The sequence below is a fragment of the Gadus chalcogrammus genome, chromosome 16 (genome assembly GCF_026213295.1).
Source record: "Gadus chalcogrammus isolate NIFS_2021 chromosome 16, NIFS_Gcha_1.0, whole genome shotgun sequence".
In the NCBI taxonomy this organism is placed as follows: domain Eukaryota; kingdom Metazoa; phylum Chordata; class Actinopteri; order Gadiformes; family Gadidae; genus Gadus; species Gadus chalcogrammus.
This window is the reverse complement of record NC_079427.1, coordinates 16,197,537-16,214,978: the sequence shown is the minus strand read 5'-3', so window position 1 is coordinate 16,214,978 and position 17,442 is coordinate 16,197,537. Positions and strand designations below refer to the sequence as shown.

The 17,442-nt window shown below is 45.6% G+C and overlaps 1 protein-coding gene across 1 annotated transcript in view; it reads left to right on the top strand.

The window, feature by feature from the left end:
- The first annotated feature begins 504 nt into the window (after window positions 1–504).
- The window catches only part of grik4 (glutamate receptor, ionotropic, kainate 4), a 140,350-nt gene continuing 123,412 nt past the window's right edge, over window positions 505–17,442 (top strand). Inside the window, exon 1 of the mRNA XM_056611733.1 lies at window positions 505–586. Coding sequence (XP_056467708.1) covers window positions 505–586 — 82 coding nt within the window. The remainder of the gene's footprint in view (window positions 587–17,442) is intronic.

Here is a 17,442-nt window from a genome sequence, read left to right as displayed (position 1 = left end):
TCCACTAGATTAGATGGACTGACTTCACTTGCAATTCCATCCCTATAAGTAACAAACTGTAGAGCGACACAAGGATGTCACACACAGAACGCACACACTGTGTGCGTGCGTGCGTGCGTGCGTGCGTGCGTGCGTGCGTGCGTGCGTGCGTGCGTGCGTGCGTGCGTGCGTGCGTGCGTGCGAGCGTGGATGACACACTGTGTGCGTGCGTGCGTGCGTGCGTGCGTGCGTGCGTGCGTGCGTGCGTGCGTGCGTGCGTGCGTGCGTGCGTGCGTGCGTGCGTGCGTGCGTGCGTGCGTGCGTGCGTGCGTGCGTGCGTGCGTGCGTGCGTGGGTGCGTGCGTGCGTGCGTGTGGATGTGAACACACTCTGTTTTTGTTTTTACTTTGTTCAATCGGTGTGCAGTCTCTTGTGGCTGACGTCTAACCCAGATTGTGGTGGTCTTCTCCCGCAGGTGGCTGTGATAGGGGCACCCCGGGGCAGGACCCATGAAGAGTCATAGAAAATGCTCCCAACCTGGGCGCCTCTGCTCTTCTTAGCCATGTGGGGGAGAAGCGCCTTTGGTGGCCCGCTCTCCTTCAGAATAGGTAAGAGTGTGTGTGTGTGTGTGTGTGTGTGTGTGTGTGTGTGTGTGTGTGTGTGTGTGTGTGTGTGTGTGTGTGTGCGTGTGCGTGTGCGTGTGTGTGTGTGTGTGTGTGTGTGTGTGTGCGTGTGTGTGTGTGAGATGGAGCCTGGCTGAGCATGATAACCTTGCAACACTACATCTACACAAACGCTACTTACTTGTGTGCTAGTGTGTGTGTCTGTGTGTGTGTCGTGGGTGTAGCCGTATCTTGTACTCACTCCCGTGCTTCTAAGGTCATTGCAAGAGCTGTGAAGACAAGGGGGAACGATTTTATGTACACTTAAATGATTTGGATTAATTATTCAGCAAAATCATATATCATATGTGAGTCAGCTAAATATATAGGTCTGACGTGGAAATGGAGCTATAAATGTGGTATCGATGAACATATATCATTTAATAAACACGCACACACGACACGCATGCACACAGGCACCCTCGCACATAAAAAAAGGCATGTACGTTGTCTTATCAAGGTGATTTCCATCACCATATTGCGGTCTGCACTTATAGTAAAAGGAGACTGACAGCTATATAGCCTAGGCCAGGCAGCGGGCCAGGCAGCCTTGTTTAGGCAGGGCTAAAGCCTGCATCAGCCTCTCTCACAGTGTAGCCACCGGGATCCGCTCCATGTTTTTCTCTTTCCCACGCAGTCAGCAGCTCCCTGACACGCTGTTTCTGGCTCCTCCATCAATGTGCAAGCTCCACTGTCCAGCTCGTCATTTATGTATAGATTTTGCTCCTGTGGAGAAAGTTCATATTGCGTAGCATTTTGTACTGGTCTTTGGGCGAAACACAGTGGTTCAGAAGGGATTACGTTCATGCCATGACATTCGCTCAGAGAGTGCCTTGTTTACAGATTGTAACAGCGTCATTGTTTGTTAAGTATGATATTTGTGGGGGACAAATATGGAGATTGTTGAACAGGATTTGATTGTGTAATGGAAGTGTAGTGTTTTAGGGGGAATGCAGACACATGCTGGTGTTGTTGTTGAGGTGTTTTACCTGATGCTCAAACACCTTTTTTAGCTTGGTAGAACATAAGTCGATTTGGATTTGGGTGTCAAAAAACTAAAATACATGAATAATTGAGGGAAATGTGTTAAATAGATGGTCAGCGAGCGAACCAGGTGAACACAGTATTTTTCTTCTTAAACCAGCTATTATGATTTTCTTCAATTCCCAACCAAATTTACGCAGCCTTTCAAACTCAGTTAGGTGTTTAGGTGCACCTGCTGTGCAACTGCGTTGCCGTCCCATCACATCAAGCCAATGTTTTGCTGCCGCTGGATAATTAAGTGGTCAAACTTCCTCCTTGAATCTCTCCCGCGCACCTTCTGCCATGCGAGTTGCTTTTTTATTTTGGTGTGGATGTGCATGTTACACACTTTCTTGGTACATGCCCACTTCCTTCTGTTCAAGTGAACAACCATACACACAGAAATACACCCACGCTATACATGCACATGCGCCACATACACAAACACCTTCACAAACACATGGTTGGACACAAACAAGTCTTTGCTGCAAGAACAGACATACCCACCAAAGACACACACACACACACACACACACACACACACACACACACACACACACACACACACACACACACACACACACACACACACACACACACACACACACACACACACATAAACAGTGCCACAACAATAGTGCCATTTGAGCTCCAGGAGTTGGTATTTAACACTGCAGCCCCCAGAGTCCTGCCTGGCTGGCGGAATGTCACTGTCTGGCCTTCTCCTGGAATACATAAGGGCCCAGAACAGCCTCCCCTGCCGGCCACATCCTGTGTTTGGAATAGCAAACCGCCTCACTGCGAGTGTCATCTGGGCGTTTCCACCGGATGTTCTCTTTCAGAACGGCTTGTTGGGCTACAGCTAGTAGCCTTGTTCTGGACTGAACCCAGTACGGGTCATGTGTTTATCCAGGTAGAATGAACTCAGTGAAAAACAAAAGAGGGTGAGTTGTATGCAGATATGCGGAAAAAGCTTCCACCTTCCATTTGGTGGCAATATGTTGGCGGATAATAATCGAATTGAAAATACAAAACAAATGCGTACTTTAAAAGAATAATTGACTGACATGTATGCTGGAAACGCCATCTTCTTTATTTTGCTTATCTTGAAAGATGTATAATTGTTTTTGTGGTGTTACTCAGGATACATTTTAACTAGCCTTCTATTTATTCAGAAACACACACCCTATATGCTGGTTGTTATTTCCCTCTGCATGAAAGGGATGAAAGCTGAAATAACGTCTCTTTCAGCAACATTTTCAATGTAAAAAAAATAGTGAAAATTGTCAAATTATCTTCTGGTTATTAAATACAACACTGCAAGAGAAAAATATCAGGCATTAATTTAATTGCTAGTTAAAAAGGATTTACTGCAAAGTTCTCCCTGTGCCAACCGAGTTGTGTTCATTAAAAACACTGAGATGCTGCTGGAGTTCCTAGTCTGATATGCTGCTTAATGTCGAAGAAGATGGGCTGCCCTTCGCTCGTAAAGAGCGCCTACACTCCACGGTGTTTTTCTAAGAAAACGCCTCTTTGAGACTTCATTTCACAACGTTATTCTTTTTTTTCTCTTGGACAGAACTTGTTAACTGAACACCTTTTTCCAGATTCACCTACTGATTAGCATGAGCTCCTCCAAACTGCCAGTTTTTCCTTCTCAGTTTCTTCAGATATCTGAGCTGGTGATGTGCATGTTAATTTGTGATGTCATGGCGGCTTACTTCAAAGGCGAGGTTGGAGATGTGGGGGGAGGGCGAGTGGGGATGTCAGGTCATCAGGTCGTTCAATTTGCAACTTTTTTTAATACTTGGATAGATTCCCCCTTTGAGACCTTTTCAGTACTTTATTTGATATTTTGTGGGGGAAAAAAAGAAACTTTTAAATTAATTAAAAATATTTTAAGTATGCAGCAGGGACCTTTAAAGATAAAACTGAGGGAGTTTCAATAATTGAACGTAAAGCAATGAATGGCGTATAATCCCTATGTTTTTGTCATATTTTCTTACTCTATTAAGCCTGCACAGAAGCCAAAGCTGCTCATTCAGGAAGTGGTCCTTTGGCAGAGAACACTTATAGTTGGGCATAAGGGACGGGAATATGCAGGGACCCCACGTAACAATGTTACAAGTGATTCTGTGAATATTGCAATTCTGTTAAAATCTTTATTTTGTGCGATCGAATATTTTGGGTGGTTAAACGAATGTTTCTTCAGTGGTAATAAAGGCGTGTCAATGTTCGAGTCAACATGAAGATACAAGTTCTGCGGGAGAGAAGAATCCCGATTTCTTCTCTCCCCCATAGCGTGCCGTGCATACATCTTGTTTACCAGCATATCTTGGCTGTAGCTGTCATGAAGTCCACCATATCCTCTTCTGCTTCCTGCAGAGATGAGCAGCAACACAATAACTGTTTTATTATTTAGTTTTTTGGTGGACGTCCTGCTCACCTTGTACATGCCTGTACTCTACAGAAGCCCACCCCCCTTGCACTGAGTCACAGTTGTTGGGTCACTTTCGGTAATTGGCTAGAGTTGTAAAGTTGGGGCTGATTCTCGGTTAGTTATTTTGCACGGCATATCATGATTATTATATTAAGTGCCTTTTGTTGTGTATCACATACAGTGCATCATTCATAGTACTGCACATGTAACATGGAATACATTTAAAATATAGAAATGTTGATTATAACCATTGTGTTATTCATAAAGCTTTTTCTATGTAATACAGTCAAACTCACACACACTCAAAACATACTTTTATCAGGGACCTCTCAATGTCATTATTATTGCATTTCTTAGGTTACCGCAGACAATGCCAGCTCACTGGAGATGGAGACGGTAGCCATAGAGCCGCTCCATTGAACCTGAGCCCTTCCCAGCCTCTCCTGCTAGCTTTCCACACACAGCTGGAGAACATCTCAGAGGACTTTTGCTGCTATAATTTATTTTTTGGTTGGCTTATTCAATCGGCTTGGCTCTCCCTGCCGCTGCTTCAGCAGGTTTCACCCCTAGCTCCGTTCCCTCGCTCTCTCTCCGCAGGGCTGCTGTCACTACGGGTTTTGGCTGATAACTGCCACACAAAATGTGGGAGACGACAGGATTGATGTGATTCTCAAGGGTGGGTTGCTGGGGGGTGGAAAGGGACGGTCCTGCAGACGTAAACGTTAGCTGTGTTGTCGATTTTACCAATAAAGGTCCCCTACTAATAACATAAATAAACACCTGGGCTTGGATGGATCACGCAAGGATGTGCATATCGGCACACACATGCGCACATCGGCACACACATGCGCACACACACACACACACACACACACACACACACACACACACACACACACACACACACACACACACACACACACACACACACACACACACACACACAATAATAATAAGAAAACAATAGTATTGTAATTTAAATACCATCATATGACACTCATATAGTGGTAATTTGATAGCGTAATAATGCAAAGAACATAGTTTATTTTTGTTACCAGAAATTAAACCCTATTGGGCTGGAGTAACAGGTTCTCTTCACCTTTGGCTGTATGCTCTGTGTGTGTGTGTAGGAGCTCCCTGGGCTTCTCCTCTGACACAGAGATCAAACTAGGGGTCAGAAGCAGCACGTTACATTATTAACATTAGGCACATAACAAATAAAAAACACTTGAAAGCTACAAAAACAGAAAAAACACACAAATGTGGGTCAATTTCCAAGATCACACTAAATAGGACATTTTACCATCAGCCTCATCTATCACGTTTGATGGATGTGCATTTCTTAATAATAATAATGATATATACAAATAATAATAATCAGTGCATATAACAGATAGCAATAATTATTATTTATTAGGTCTATAAAGCTAGTTTACCACTATGGAGGACACTGGAGGAATATAGAATATAGAATATGTGTTGAGAAATGTGCATGGTAACTATGAGAAAGACACCTGATTAAGGTTGGTTAAAGAAATGTATTCGACTTTGTTGACTTTTAAATTTATGTCTCTTACTCGCATTATAGAAATAGCTTTGAATGTGTACAGTCAAATTCAGCTACATGATTTATTATTTTATTGATTTGGGGAAAAATACCAACAAAAACCCTCGCCCATTGTAAAAAGGACCTTTATGTTAACCCTCAGGCATGTAAACACAATGCGAAATATCGAGTTCGGCTACAATTATCGAGGTCAAGTCCATATATCATGGATATATTGACGTACATATTTGCAACAAACGCAAGCACAGTTGTCCAACAATGTGCTGACTCATGAGTTCAGGCTGCCCGTACAAAAATGTCTGACTCATGAGTTAATCTGCCCCAACAACAATGTCTGACTCATGAGTTCATCTGCCACACCAACAATGTCTGACTCATGAGTTCATCTGCCACAACAACAATGGCAGACTCGTGAGTTCATCTGCCCCAACAACAATGGCCGACCCATTTGCACTGTTGGACCCAGTCCGTCTTTCATCTATCTGCATTGGCTAAATTAGAAATAGGCAGAATGTAAGTCAGAGCTATGGTGGAAGGTACGGTGCGAGCACACAGAAGATAATGCCATAAACGTTGCCTTAGATACTATTAACTATAAAGGATGCTTTCTAATGTGGTTTGAAATAGATTTTTTCGCTACTTGACTTAGGGCGTATTCACACCTGCCTTGTTTGGTTCGAACCAAACCAAAAAAATCTCTGGTCTCGTTTCCCAATAACGATGGATCTTCGCTCGCACGATCATTCTCACGATGGATCTTGCGAACCATCGTGAATTTCTTTGGAGCGTTTCCCGAAACTCCTCTTAACATGAACGCACTTCCACTGCACTCACGACGTTCGTAGGATTGTAACTGTCCACTGACACGGTGCTGAAACGGGCTATGTATGAGGGGGAGGCGCAGGAATGTCGCAGGAAAATGGGGTTAAAAAGGGTTGAAATATCTCCCCAATAAGGCCAACAGCAGAGTAGCCTACGAAAACAATAGACTGCAATAATATGAATGCTAAAGATATTAAACACAATTGATTAGGCCGAGGACGACATATGCTATATCAGTCCTAATCCTGAACGCACTGTGCATGCATTTTTTCACGGCATTTCCCCCCATGAAATAATTCCATGTTACAAAAATCCAAAATAGCTTGTGTGACAACTACATTTATCTTACTGTAATGTGCTGATTTCTGAAACATACTTTGCTCAGCAAAGAGAGCCGACTCTATCTGATTCCGCATAAGGTTTCATTGATTGGCGCGCAGTCTCTAGTCTAGAATATTTGTAGACATTAAAAATGCAACGTTCCATTCATTCATTATCATTCAAACGCAGAGGCTAGGCATTGACACACGGCTATTGCTGACCCGATTAGGAGAGCTTGGGCTGTAGGCTATAGGTCTTTTTACACTGCCAAGCCGGTTCGGTCGTAGCTTGGCATGCCCGGCGATTTCACCTTCTTATCTCAAGTTTCCTGTGTAAAACCGAGGGGGTCAAATCCCCCGTTCGTCACGGCGCGGGCTTTCTTGGTTCACTGGAGAAGGCGGGGCTGCGCCCGGAGTCTCTGACCTCTACATTACACCATTAGGTACTCCTGAAAGTTTATTTTTTTTTATGAATGAAGACAGCCGCATTCAATAATGATCACGTCTGAGTGTAGACTACAAACGCGATTAACTATGGTCAGGGATGTTCGTTACTGTCTAGACAGGGTCCAATAAATAGTGAACTTCATCACAGCCTCACCGAAGCGCCTGACAGTGCTTAATGCAAACAATCGCAACAAAAAACGTCTGCAGAAATTCTCAGACACCCACTGGTCTCAGCATGATGCATGTCTACAGTAGCAGAATGTCTTCTGTCATTGATCATTATGAGGACATTTTAACCACGATGGTTGAATTAAAATCAGAGGGAGACAGCAAGAGCAGCTCGAAAGCGACCTCCCACGCAAGAGCAATGGAATCATTTGGATTTTATTATATGCCTTGTGACGTGGCGTTTGATCGGTACATTTCGGCTGCGCATGTATTTTTGGAATTTTAAATTGCTGAAATCAATTATGTTGTTGTTGACTTCTAACATGTCTCTATCTTTTCTTTTTAAATCTAACAGTAGTCTATGAGTAATATATCGGCAGTAACCACTATTTTTGGTTGCCAGCTGGGCATTCCGTGGTATTGGTTTACACGGGATGTCCGCTGGTGACGCCACTGAGGCGATAGTAGGCTAACGATGCTCAGTGTCCTACGACTACGAGTACCCCTGGAGTCCTAGTTAGCTACGAGCGTTTTGACGACGTTCGTTACGATGCTTTTGGCAAACGGTGTGAAAACTGTACGATGCCCGTACAACGCACTTCGCGATCCACTTAGGCTAATGATGCTTTCGGGAAATGGGGCCCAGACCTTTTGGGCTGGTGTGAATACAAACAATCGAACTCTGGTGCGGACCAAACAGCCGATAGGTGGTTTCGGTTCGCACGGTTCGCTTGAGATGTGAATGCGACCGCGCTCGGTCCAATCCAGTTCTAAAAATAATATGCCTTTTTGGACGCAACAGACTCCCATTGCTGCTTGTTTATTCATTTATATTGTTTGATTAGTGAGGTTAATTCAAAGATGAACGTCACGTTATCAGACCAGCATCACGTTATGAGTCGTGGCTCATAACGTGGCAGACGCCAACATATAAAGTATGTTGGAGAACAGTTATAACAATTCCGATGCATTTAATACATTCAGTACAAGGATGGATGAGAAGGCGTTTGAGCGGTCCGCGAATAGCATAACATCATAAAATCGACGGTGTGCCAAACGCCTCTGATGCTCCAAAAGTACTGCAAATGTTTGTAACTGTATGAAACCAATCAGTATAAGCACAACGAGAGCAGCACGCTGAATCTCCATAATCTCCATAGTTTGTTTACTTTTCTTTTTATGCGTTACCCCGTGTTACCCCACCCCCGACCGTCTTGTCCAATGAAAAATTGCAATGTGAAAAGGAACCGCACAAAACCAAAAAATAAACATTGAGTTTTGGTCCGGACATAAGAGATCGGATGAAGGACTTTCCTGGTGTGAATACGCCCTTAGTCTGAGGTTTATTTGAAGGACCAGTCAACGTAGAGACACGATGCCCGTATCCTATAACCTTAACTGAAAGAGTTTTACATTTTTAGCCACAGAATACTTTGAATAGAATGCATGATTAATCCTTTTAAATCATAAGGGCGCCTCATTACACTAATGACTTAAAAACATACGCATACGACCGGAGCCATGGGATGTATCTTGGAAAAATTGCCTATTTGTTTTGTAGTGTTGTTGTCGTTGATCGAGCCAACTGACAGACTGATTATCCAATTCTGCCGGCTCTCACTGAGGAGAATAGGGAATCACTAGACAAGAAAATCCTGTCCAAATTAATTTGGAGCTCAGGTGTTGAGGGAAAGGAAATACTGCGTGGTTGGAATTAAAAATGTATTCCTTGTGCCTTGTAAAAAAGTGTAACTCCTCTCTAGGCTGCATAAGTTTTGCCAATTTATCGATATTATTTTCTAAACATTTCTAATGAAACCCATCCAGCACAGTCCACATGATATGGATAAAGATGACGCAGGCCTAAGGCTTGCCTTGAGAGGGAAAACTCTGTGATGAATCTGTAGGGTTTTAATTACCAGGGCGAGTGCTGGGACCAATCGTTAGGTTAATGGCACCCGTGTCAGGTACGAGTGATGCTACGCAACTATGCACCCAGCTCATCCCGAGTCGCTATGCAACATGAATTATGCAGGAAACTTGATAAAGTCACAGGCATGCGTCTTTGTCGGTACAGGGTATACGTAGACACACAAACAGACACACACGTACACACACATGCACACGTACACACAGACAACACACAACCGCTCCGATATGATGTATTTTCACTGGACCACATGAGGACAAATTCAAACTAATGTTCTGTCTGGGTTCCCCTTTTCCACACAGGCACAAGCTGACATATTAAACCCTCCCTCCATGTCATTATTCACCAACAAACACTTGAACACACAGTCTTCTGAATTATTAACAACACAATTACAGGTTATATGCAGCTGCCCGCTAGAGGGTAAGAGAGCCCCCCCCCCCTCCCACATGCTGAGAACATCATGAGGGATAAAGCTGACTTAGCTCTCATTTTATTTGTAGCCAGGCGGCAACGGAGCGGGAAAACGCATTTAACGGCCAAACGCCAGAGCTATGCATAGCATGGGGCTAGGCTAGCCGCCATCTTCAACAGTGACATCGTCGCTCTTGTTTAGCAAATCCCCAGTCTGGCGGTTTGTTTAATGAGCGGGCATGTAACCTAGGAGCCAAAGGGCTGAGGTCAAACAACGGGGTTGGAGGGGGAAGGTGGGATGTTATTGTTTTCCCTTATGATTTGACTGAGGAACGACACAGTGAAGAAAATAGGGAGCGCGCTACTGCCATGACCTCGAGGGTAGTTACGAAGCTGACAGGGCAGCGTCTGCACAGAGTCACAGACTCAAAGTCATTACAGAACGCGATCATTTAAGGGAGATAAGAATATAATTGATGCCCTCTTTGTTCTTGCTACAATGACAAATCCACCATGTGACATCTGTGTCTTTGGTTTGAAATGCTGTCTATTTGTTGTCTGGGTGGATAATCATCTCTTGCTGTATAATTTATTTGATATTAGAGCAAACCCTTAAAAACAAAGGCTACTGACTTAACAGCATTAAACCACGATAACACAAACACAACTGCAAATGTATAACGGCACTTATGCCTTATAAAACATTACCATAAGTGGTGCTGGAGGAAAAGATGTTGCTGATAGCTGTGGAAGATGATCAAAGGTCATGGACTACATGCCTCCTGACAATTCTGTCATCACTGCCCATCATGCATTGCAGCTGGAGACCCTTAACCTTCACAACAGCTAAATGCATAAGCAGGGGGCCGCCACATGCTGTCATTCCAAATTTGGGTGAAGGGTGACTCATTCACTCACTCACTCACTCACTCACTCACTCACTCACTCACTCACACACTCACTCACACACTCACTCACTCACTCACTAACTCACTCAATCACTCACCGACTCACTCACTCACTCAACCACCCACTCACTCACTCACTCACTCACTCACTCACTCGCTCGCTCGCTCACCCGCTCGCTCGCTCGCTCACTCACTCACTCACTCACTCACTCACTCGCTCACTCACTCACTCGCTCGCTCACCCGCCCGCTCGCTCGCTCGCTCACTCACTCACTCACTCACTCACTCACTCACTCACTCACTCACTCACTCACTCACTCACTCACTCACTCACTCACTCACTCACTCACTCACCCACATGAGCAGGCTATTGATTTTTATGCATTAAAACACGCAAAAGATAAAACGCGCACACACACATGCACATTCAAGTGAACCTTGAACCTTGATTCACTCACATGTTTGCACATGGCACACATACTGTCACACACCAGCACGTACACACACACATAGACAGACACATAACGTTTGTGCATTCATACTTGCCTACAAAACCCAGCACAGAAAAATAAATAAATGGTCATCTGGAAATCTTTTTGATCAAAAAATGATTTGTGTCGAAAAGAAATGTTTAATTTCCAGGGTGGCGGAGAGGGAGAGAGAGTAAAGGGGGTAAAGATGGAGAGGGGGGATAGAGAGTGGTGGAGGAGCAAAAGTGGCAGCAAATACATTCCAGCGTTCCACAAACAATTGTTGTGATTTACTGCTACCGACCATGTGCACATCACCCACGATTTTTTCTCACACACACACACACACACACACACACACACACACACACACACACACACACACACACACACACACACACACACACACACACACACACACAAATATAAACACACACATATAAAAACACACACACATAAACAGGCACATAAACATACACACACACACACACACTGACCTCGCACTGCACAAATTAGCAGTTAGCAGCAGGAGCAGTGTATATGTGCGGGGGCTCTGTGCTTCTATATCTCGAGCGCATGTGGCAGGGCTGAAACTAATGGTTATGAGCTGGTCGGCGGGGGACCGGTGTATGAGTGATTCGTGCATTGCTACAGAAATAACAGCGGCGGTTGGTGAGATTAAACCAAGTTGAGATACAGAGTCACACCGCGCACCCGGGTCGTCTTGTGGACGCGGTAAAGAAGGTCGTACCTTCATAGTTATTTTTCTTTCCTAGCACCGCTAAAATGAAAATCCTTGTTCTAACGTATGAATCACATATTGTCAAATACTGTTGCCTTAACACCTAATGATATAATAATAAATGTATAGATAGTATATATATATATATATATATATATATATATATATATGGTTTAAGAAGGAAAGGAGGTGGCTGAGAGTGTACCATAGAATCCCATACAAGAGATAGATCAGTGTGTGTGTGTGTGTGGATATTAAAGTCTTGTTTTTGAAGTGAGAAATAAACAGGCTTCCTCAGTCTGTGAGAAGATGTTTTCATTATTGAAGTCCTTGCAGAGCGTTAACGTAGCAGCCTGTCGGGTGGCCACATGGCACAGTTGAGCACGGACCAAGAGCTGCTCCACTCCCCTCTGCTCACCTGAATGAGCTGCTGGCACGCGGACACACAGAGACACACACACACACACACGCTCACACACACACACAGATACACACACTCAGATGCACACAAAAGCACACAGACACAACCATAAACTTCTCACACACACACACACACACACACACACACACACACACACACACACACACACACACACACACACACACACACACACACACGCACACCGAGCTCCCACACGCAAAACTTGTGAAAAATACACTGTCCAAAGCACACACTTTCTTTGACACCTCGTGCTTCCAGCCTCCCTCCATTATACGGGCTCTTTGATCAGGACTCGCTGTGAAGGGGTTGGCCCGCCCTCTGTGTTTCGGTGCCCAGCTGTGCCAAGCCCTTTGCCATCCCAACCCCTGGGCCATACTTCTGGCACCACAGATGCCTGGTTCAGGTGTGTGTTTGTGACCGTCTGTGTGTGTATTTTTTGTGCGTGGTGTCGGCACTCATCCACGTATGTGTGAGTGTGTGTATTTGTGTATGCACGAGGGCGTACCCTTCACCGCGCGGTTGTTTTTGTCTTTTTATCGCTCTACATCCGTGTCCCCACCTGCTGCTCTATCTGAATAACATTACCGTCGGTGCACGCTCAGTTTGCTTCGCCTCTCAGCGGTAGACCTGGCTGTGCTGTCGCTACTCTTCCTGCTGACTCACTCGCCTTCTGTTGGCAGAGAGTGGTTTAGCTCTGGCTCCTGCTCCTGCTCTCTGGCTAGCCCTCTTCAGTGGGCAGCAGCACTTCAAAAGAAGTAGATTTGATTTTGGCTGGCCGAGACTGAACGAGTCCTTAGCAGGTTAACTGTTTTATACTCTATTCAGTTTTCCGCTGAACATTCTATTAGTGGCGATTAGTCAGGACCCCATGGAGACGGATCAAAACAAATCATGCCCGCCCTGCTATTCTGCCTAATCACGCACAGAGCTTACATTGTCGCTCTTCGGCTGGAATTTCGACCTTTACAAATTAGAAAATAAAATTTAGTGAGGGGAGGTATGCAATTGTTTATTTGATCTCGCCAAAAGTTTTTCGCATTTACAAAAGAGTACGCTGTCCGCTTCACCCTGTGCGTTCTGTCTCCATGCCTGGCAAGGCCTATTCGCTTCCCGGTTGGAACGGTGCGGCGATCTGGCTTTGCCAGAGTGTTTGTTTTTCGCTTGCTAGTTGCTCTCTTGCACCGAATCACAGTGCATGTGCATGATTTAGAGGAGCAGGAGAGACAGCCTTTACAGCCTCCCGTCATCCCCATGAAAGCTCCTGGGAGGGAGGGGAAACACTTTGGGGGGGGGAGTTATTTATAGAAAATATCTCCAAAAAAAGGTTGAGAAGGGAGAGAAGAGAGATCTAAAATGGGGCTTATAGGTGTAGATGAGATCAGATTAACAGATTAGATGTTGTGGATTAATGTTTTTCTATTTATAATTATTTAGAATTTTTTGAATATTTCTGGCAAGCCCCGCAGCTGAATTGCACAATTAAACAGATGCATAAAATATGACCGTTTCCATCACACATGGACAGACAGACGCACACACGCACACACACAGCCACAAACACCACGCATACACACCCAGCGTCAGGACGATGGTGCTGTGGTCGTCCATTAACTGTGTACAGAGAAGTCGGTTATTTTCAATGTGCACTCAACTGTGTTATTAACTCACGCTGCACTGAATCAATCGACCGCTCAGCAGGTGCGTTGTGTTGGGGTGTGTGTGTGTGTCCGTGTCCGCTCATATGCATGTTCAATGCTAACCTTCTCACGCGCACACAGACACTCACTGGTGTGTGCTCGCGCACACAGCAGCCCCCTCACGCCGTCTCCTTCGCCTTAGGCTGCTGAGGGTCAGTGGTCCTGCTTTCCTACTGTATGTTCCCGTGTAATCCCTCACCTCAGATTACACAGCAGATTCACGCCTCTCGGGACTAACCCAGTCCCTCTCACCTGCGTCCTGTACCCCCCTCGCCCATCCCCACCTCCCCTCTCTCTCTTCTAAATCCCTCTCACAACTCACAATGGCTGACACCGTACCACCCCTAGGATTCAACACGCACAGGGAAACACAGTCAGAGTTGCAGTTTGCATTCACAGATGTTTCCCACACAGTGGAGGTGTGCTGAGCTGCAGGTTGAAGAATGCAGTTGGGGTGAGGGGCGGGGGGGATTCCAGCCTGGTTCTACCGTCTCTATTGTGTTTACCTTGCTATTCTACGAGTACGCCGGCACTTTAGCTGAAGAAGCCTTGACATGACACAATCCAACGCCTCGTCATTGTGCAGGGTGACCTGTTTTCTTTCTCTCTCTCTCTCTCTCTCTCTCCCCTTCTCTCTCTCTCTCTCTCTCTCTCTCTCTCTCTCTCTCTCTCTCTCGCTCTCTCTCTCTCTCTCTCTGTCTCTGTCTCTGTCTCTGTGTCTCTCTCTCTCTCTCTCTCTCTCTCTCTCTCTCTCTCTCTCTCTCTCTCTCTCTCTCTCTCTCTGTCTCTGTCTCTGTCTCTGTGTCTCTCTGGCTCATTGAGATCTAATTTGGGTTTGTACGGGTGGGCGTGCGTGAAGGGTTTAAGACAATGTACAAGCAGCACTGGGGAAACCTATTCAAGTGAACTATGTATGGGGGTAATGATGCTCCGACGGGCCATTCGCACACCACACTGTGGGAGGAAGACCCACAGGCGACAACTCCATGCTGACAACACTTGCTGCTTCAGCAGTTGCTGACTAGGTCCTCCACCGGTGTTCAATCACTGCATCCAATCAGATCGATTGCTTTGTGTGACGCACCAGACCAGGTTTGTGTTTATAAAATGCCTTCGGTGCTGGCTTTGCCTCGGCCATCGGACTCTCTGCTTCTGTCATCTCAGAATGATGTAACAGTGATGTTACGCACTACCATCACCTTGAGCTTGCAGGAATGAGTGGGTGAAGCTCTTTTGGTATCCAACTCTTCACTGACCGTGTTCTCTGAGCTAACGAAGACCTGACTGTGTTTACACCCCGACGGCGCTTATCCACGATGGACTCTTCTTTATACAGGACGGTCGACTCGCTGCTGAAACAGTTTCATCATGAACGGTGTCAGCATTTCCCTGAGACCCTCCCAGAATATAATAACAAATGATCTTGCATGTTCGAGCTCATGAGGCTCCTGGATACCATGCCCCTCCATTTTCCGCCCCACTTTTCACATTTAGTCACAGCGGTTTGTGGGGGAGGTGCAGGAAATCGGAGCCCTACAGAGCTGCCGTAGTCCAGAGTCTTCTGCTTAACGGGGGGGGGGGGATCTGGGGGCGGGGGGTCACACAGTGTTCTCTGGATGGCGGCGTTCAGGGGAAGATGAGGGGAGGGGGAAAACGCATACTGGGCCCTATCTTGCATCCGGCGCAAGGGACTTAGTCACTGGCGCATGTGTCGTTGCTAGTTTACAACTGGCGCAGAGCGTTCTTTTCCCACCACCGCCACTCGCCGGTAAATTAGGGATTGATCATGCGCCCCAAGGGGCGGTTCGGCGGAAGGAGGAGGCGTGTTCTGGCGCAAACGGTATTTTGCCGTTTCTAAATACCATTGCGCTACTGACCAGGAAATACCTGGTTTAAAGTCAGTGGCGCGTTGTTCAGATGCTATTTTAAGGGCGCATGCATACGGATTGCTTGTGCACCTCGCGTATACACTTTGCTTCTCCCATCTACCTAGCCGCACATTCTTGGTAAATTATTTGGGAAAGAACAGCTGATGCAGCGGTAATAAGTTGTACTTTTAAATCAATGCATCTGCAAACACCGTACAGCAAACACATATTTTCTTGACAGAGACATCGTGTAGGCCTACATGCCCATAACTTTTAGGATTGATGAGTATTTGATCGTGAAAAACATTGTTTTACCGCGAGTGAGTGTAAAGAATGAATGAATGCGCGCGTGTGTGCTCTGTTTAAACACACGCAAACTAAACACGTAACGCATAATACAATCAATGGCAATGTCTATTACCGCGGGGACACATGCATATTAGGATAGCATACAATACTGATAAGAAACAATGTTTATAATGTATTTCGTATATCATTAAAGGAGCATTTCACCGGTGGAGGCATGAATATGTATTGAAATTGGGTCCTATATGTAGTCGAATAATAAAATAAAATTCTAATTTGGGGCCGTCTTGACCGAGAAAAGGCAGAAAGTGACTTTTTGGCGCTTGTGGTTGAAGACAACAACTCCCACCATGCACCACGATGCACAGCTTCGCTGGCGGCCACTCCCGCTGGTCATCTCCGCCTATCGGACACCTCCTTGTTCCATCTACTAATGGAACAAATCAGCGTGGAGCTTGACCCGACGTCACTGTCAGAGAATAGTGACGCTTGCACAGAAGCATACGGCCGACATCTTTCTTTATTCTGGGTGGAAATAGTAACATAGTTACGCCATTAAATGCGTTTATGTCAACATTTTTTGCGAGAAATGTGCATTTTACTTTCATAATGTTCGCTTGTTGAATGTGAAGGATGTTTGGTTTGATAGTTATGACGAAGAGGGAACGCTCCATTCACTTGCATGGACAGCGTCTCTGGTTGCTAAGCTACCTCAACGTTTTGGCGGACTATCTGCTGATCAACACTACGAATGCTGGAAACACACCAGACACACCATGTGAAGTTATTTAACCCGATTATTGTTATTTATATCCGAGATTATTTAATCTAACCCGATCTAAACTCTATCATGCACCCAAACACGGTGGCGTTTGGGTTTCCTACCTCGGACTCCTAAATCCAGCGCAGCCACAGGCGCGTTGGCGCGTTGAACCATTTTTGTGACACACAATGATCAAGCGTCAAGTTAGGCACGTTACACGCGTTTGGTGTGGCCGTAGCATTATGCGGTTTCACCCAAAAAATCGGCTTCGTGTGGACGGGGCTAAGAAGGCGAACACACGTCACCAAGACGGGGAGACAGCGCCAGGCGACTTACGCCACTATCTGCCAATGGATCGTGGATGCCTGGGCTGACAGTCTCAACTGTGGTCCAAGCTTTCATGAAGGCAGGAATAATCACTGAACTGCCAGGCAACAGCAGCGACACTGACTCGGATAATGACGAGAGGGATCCG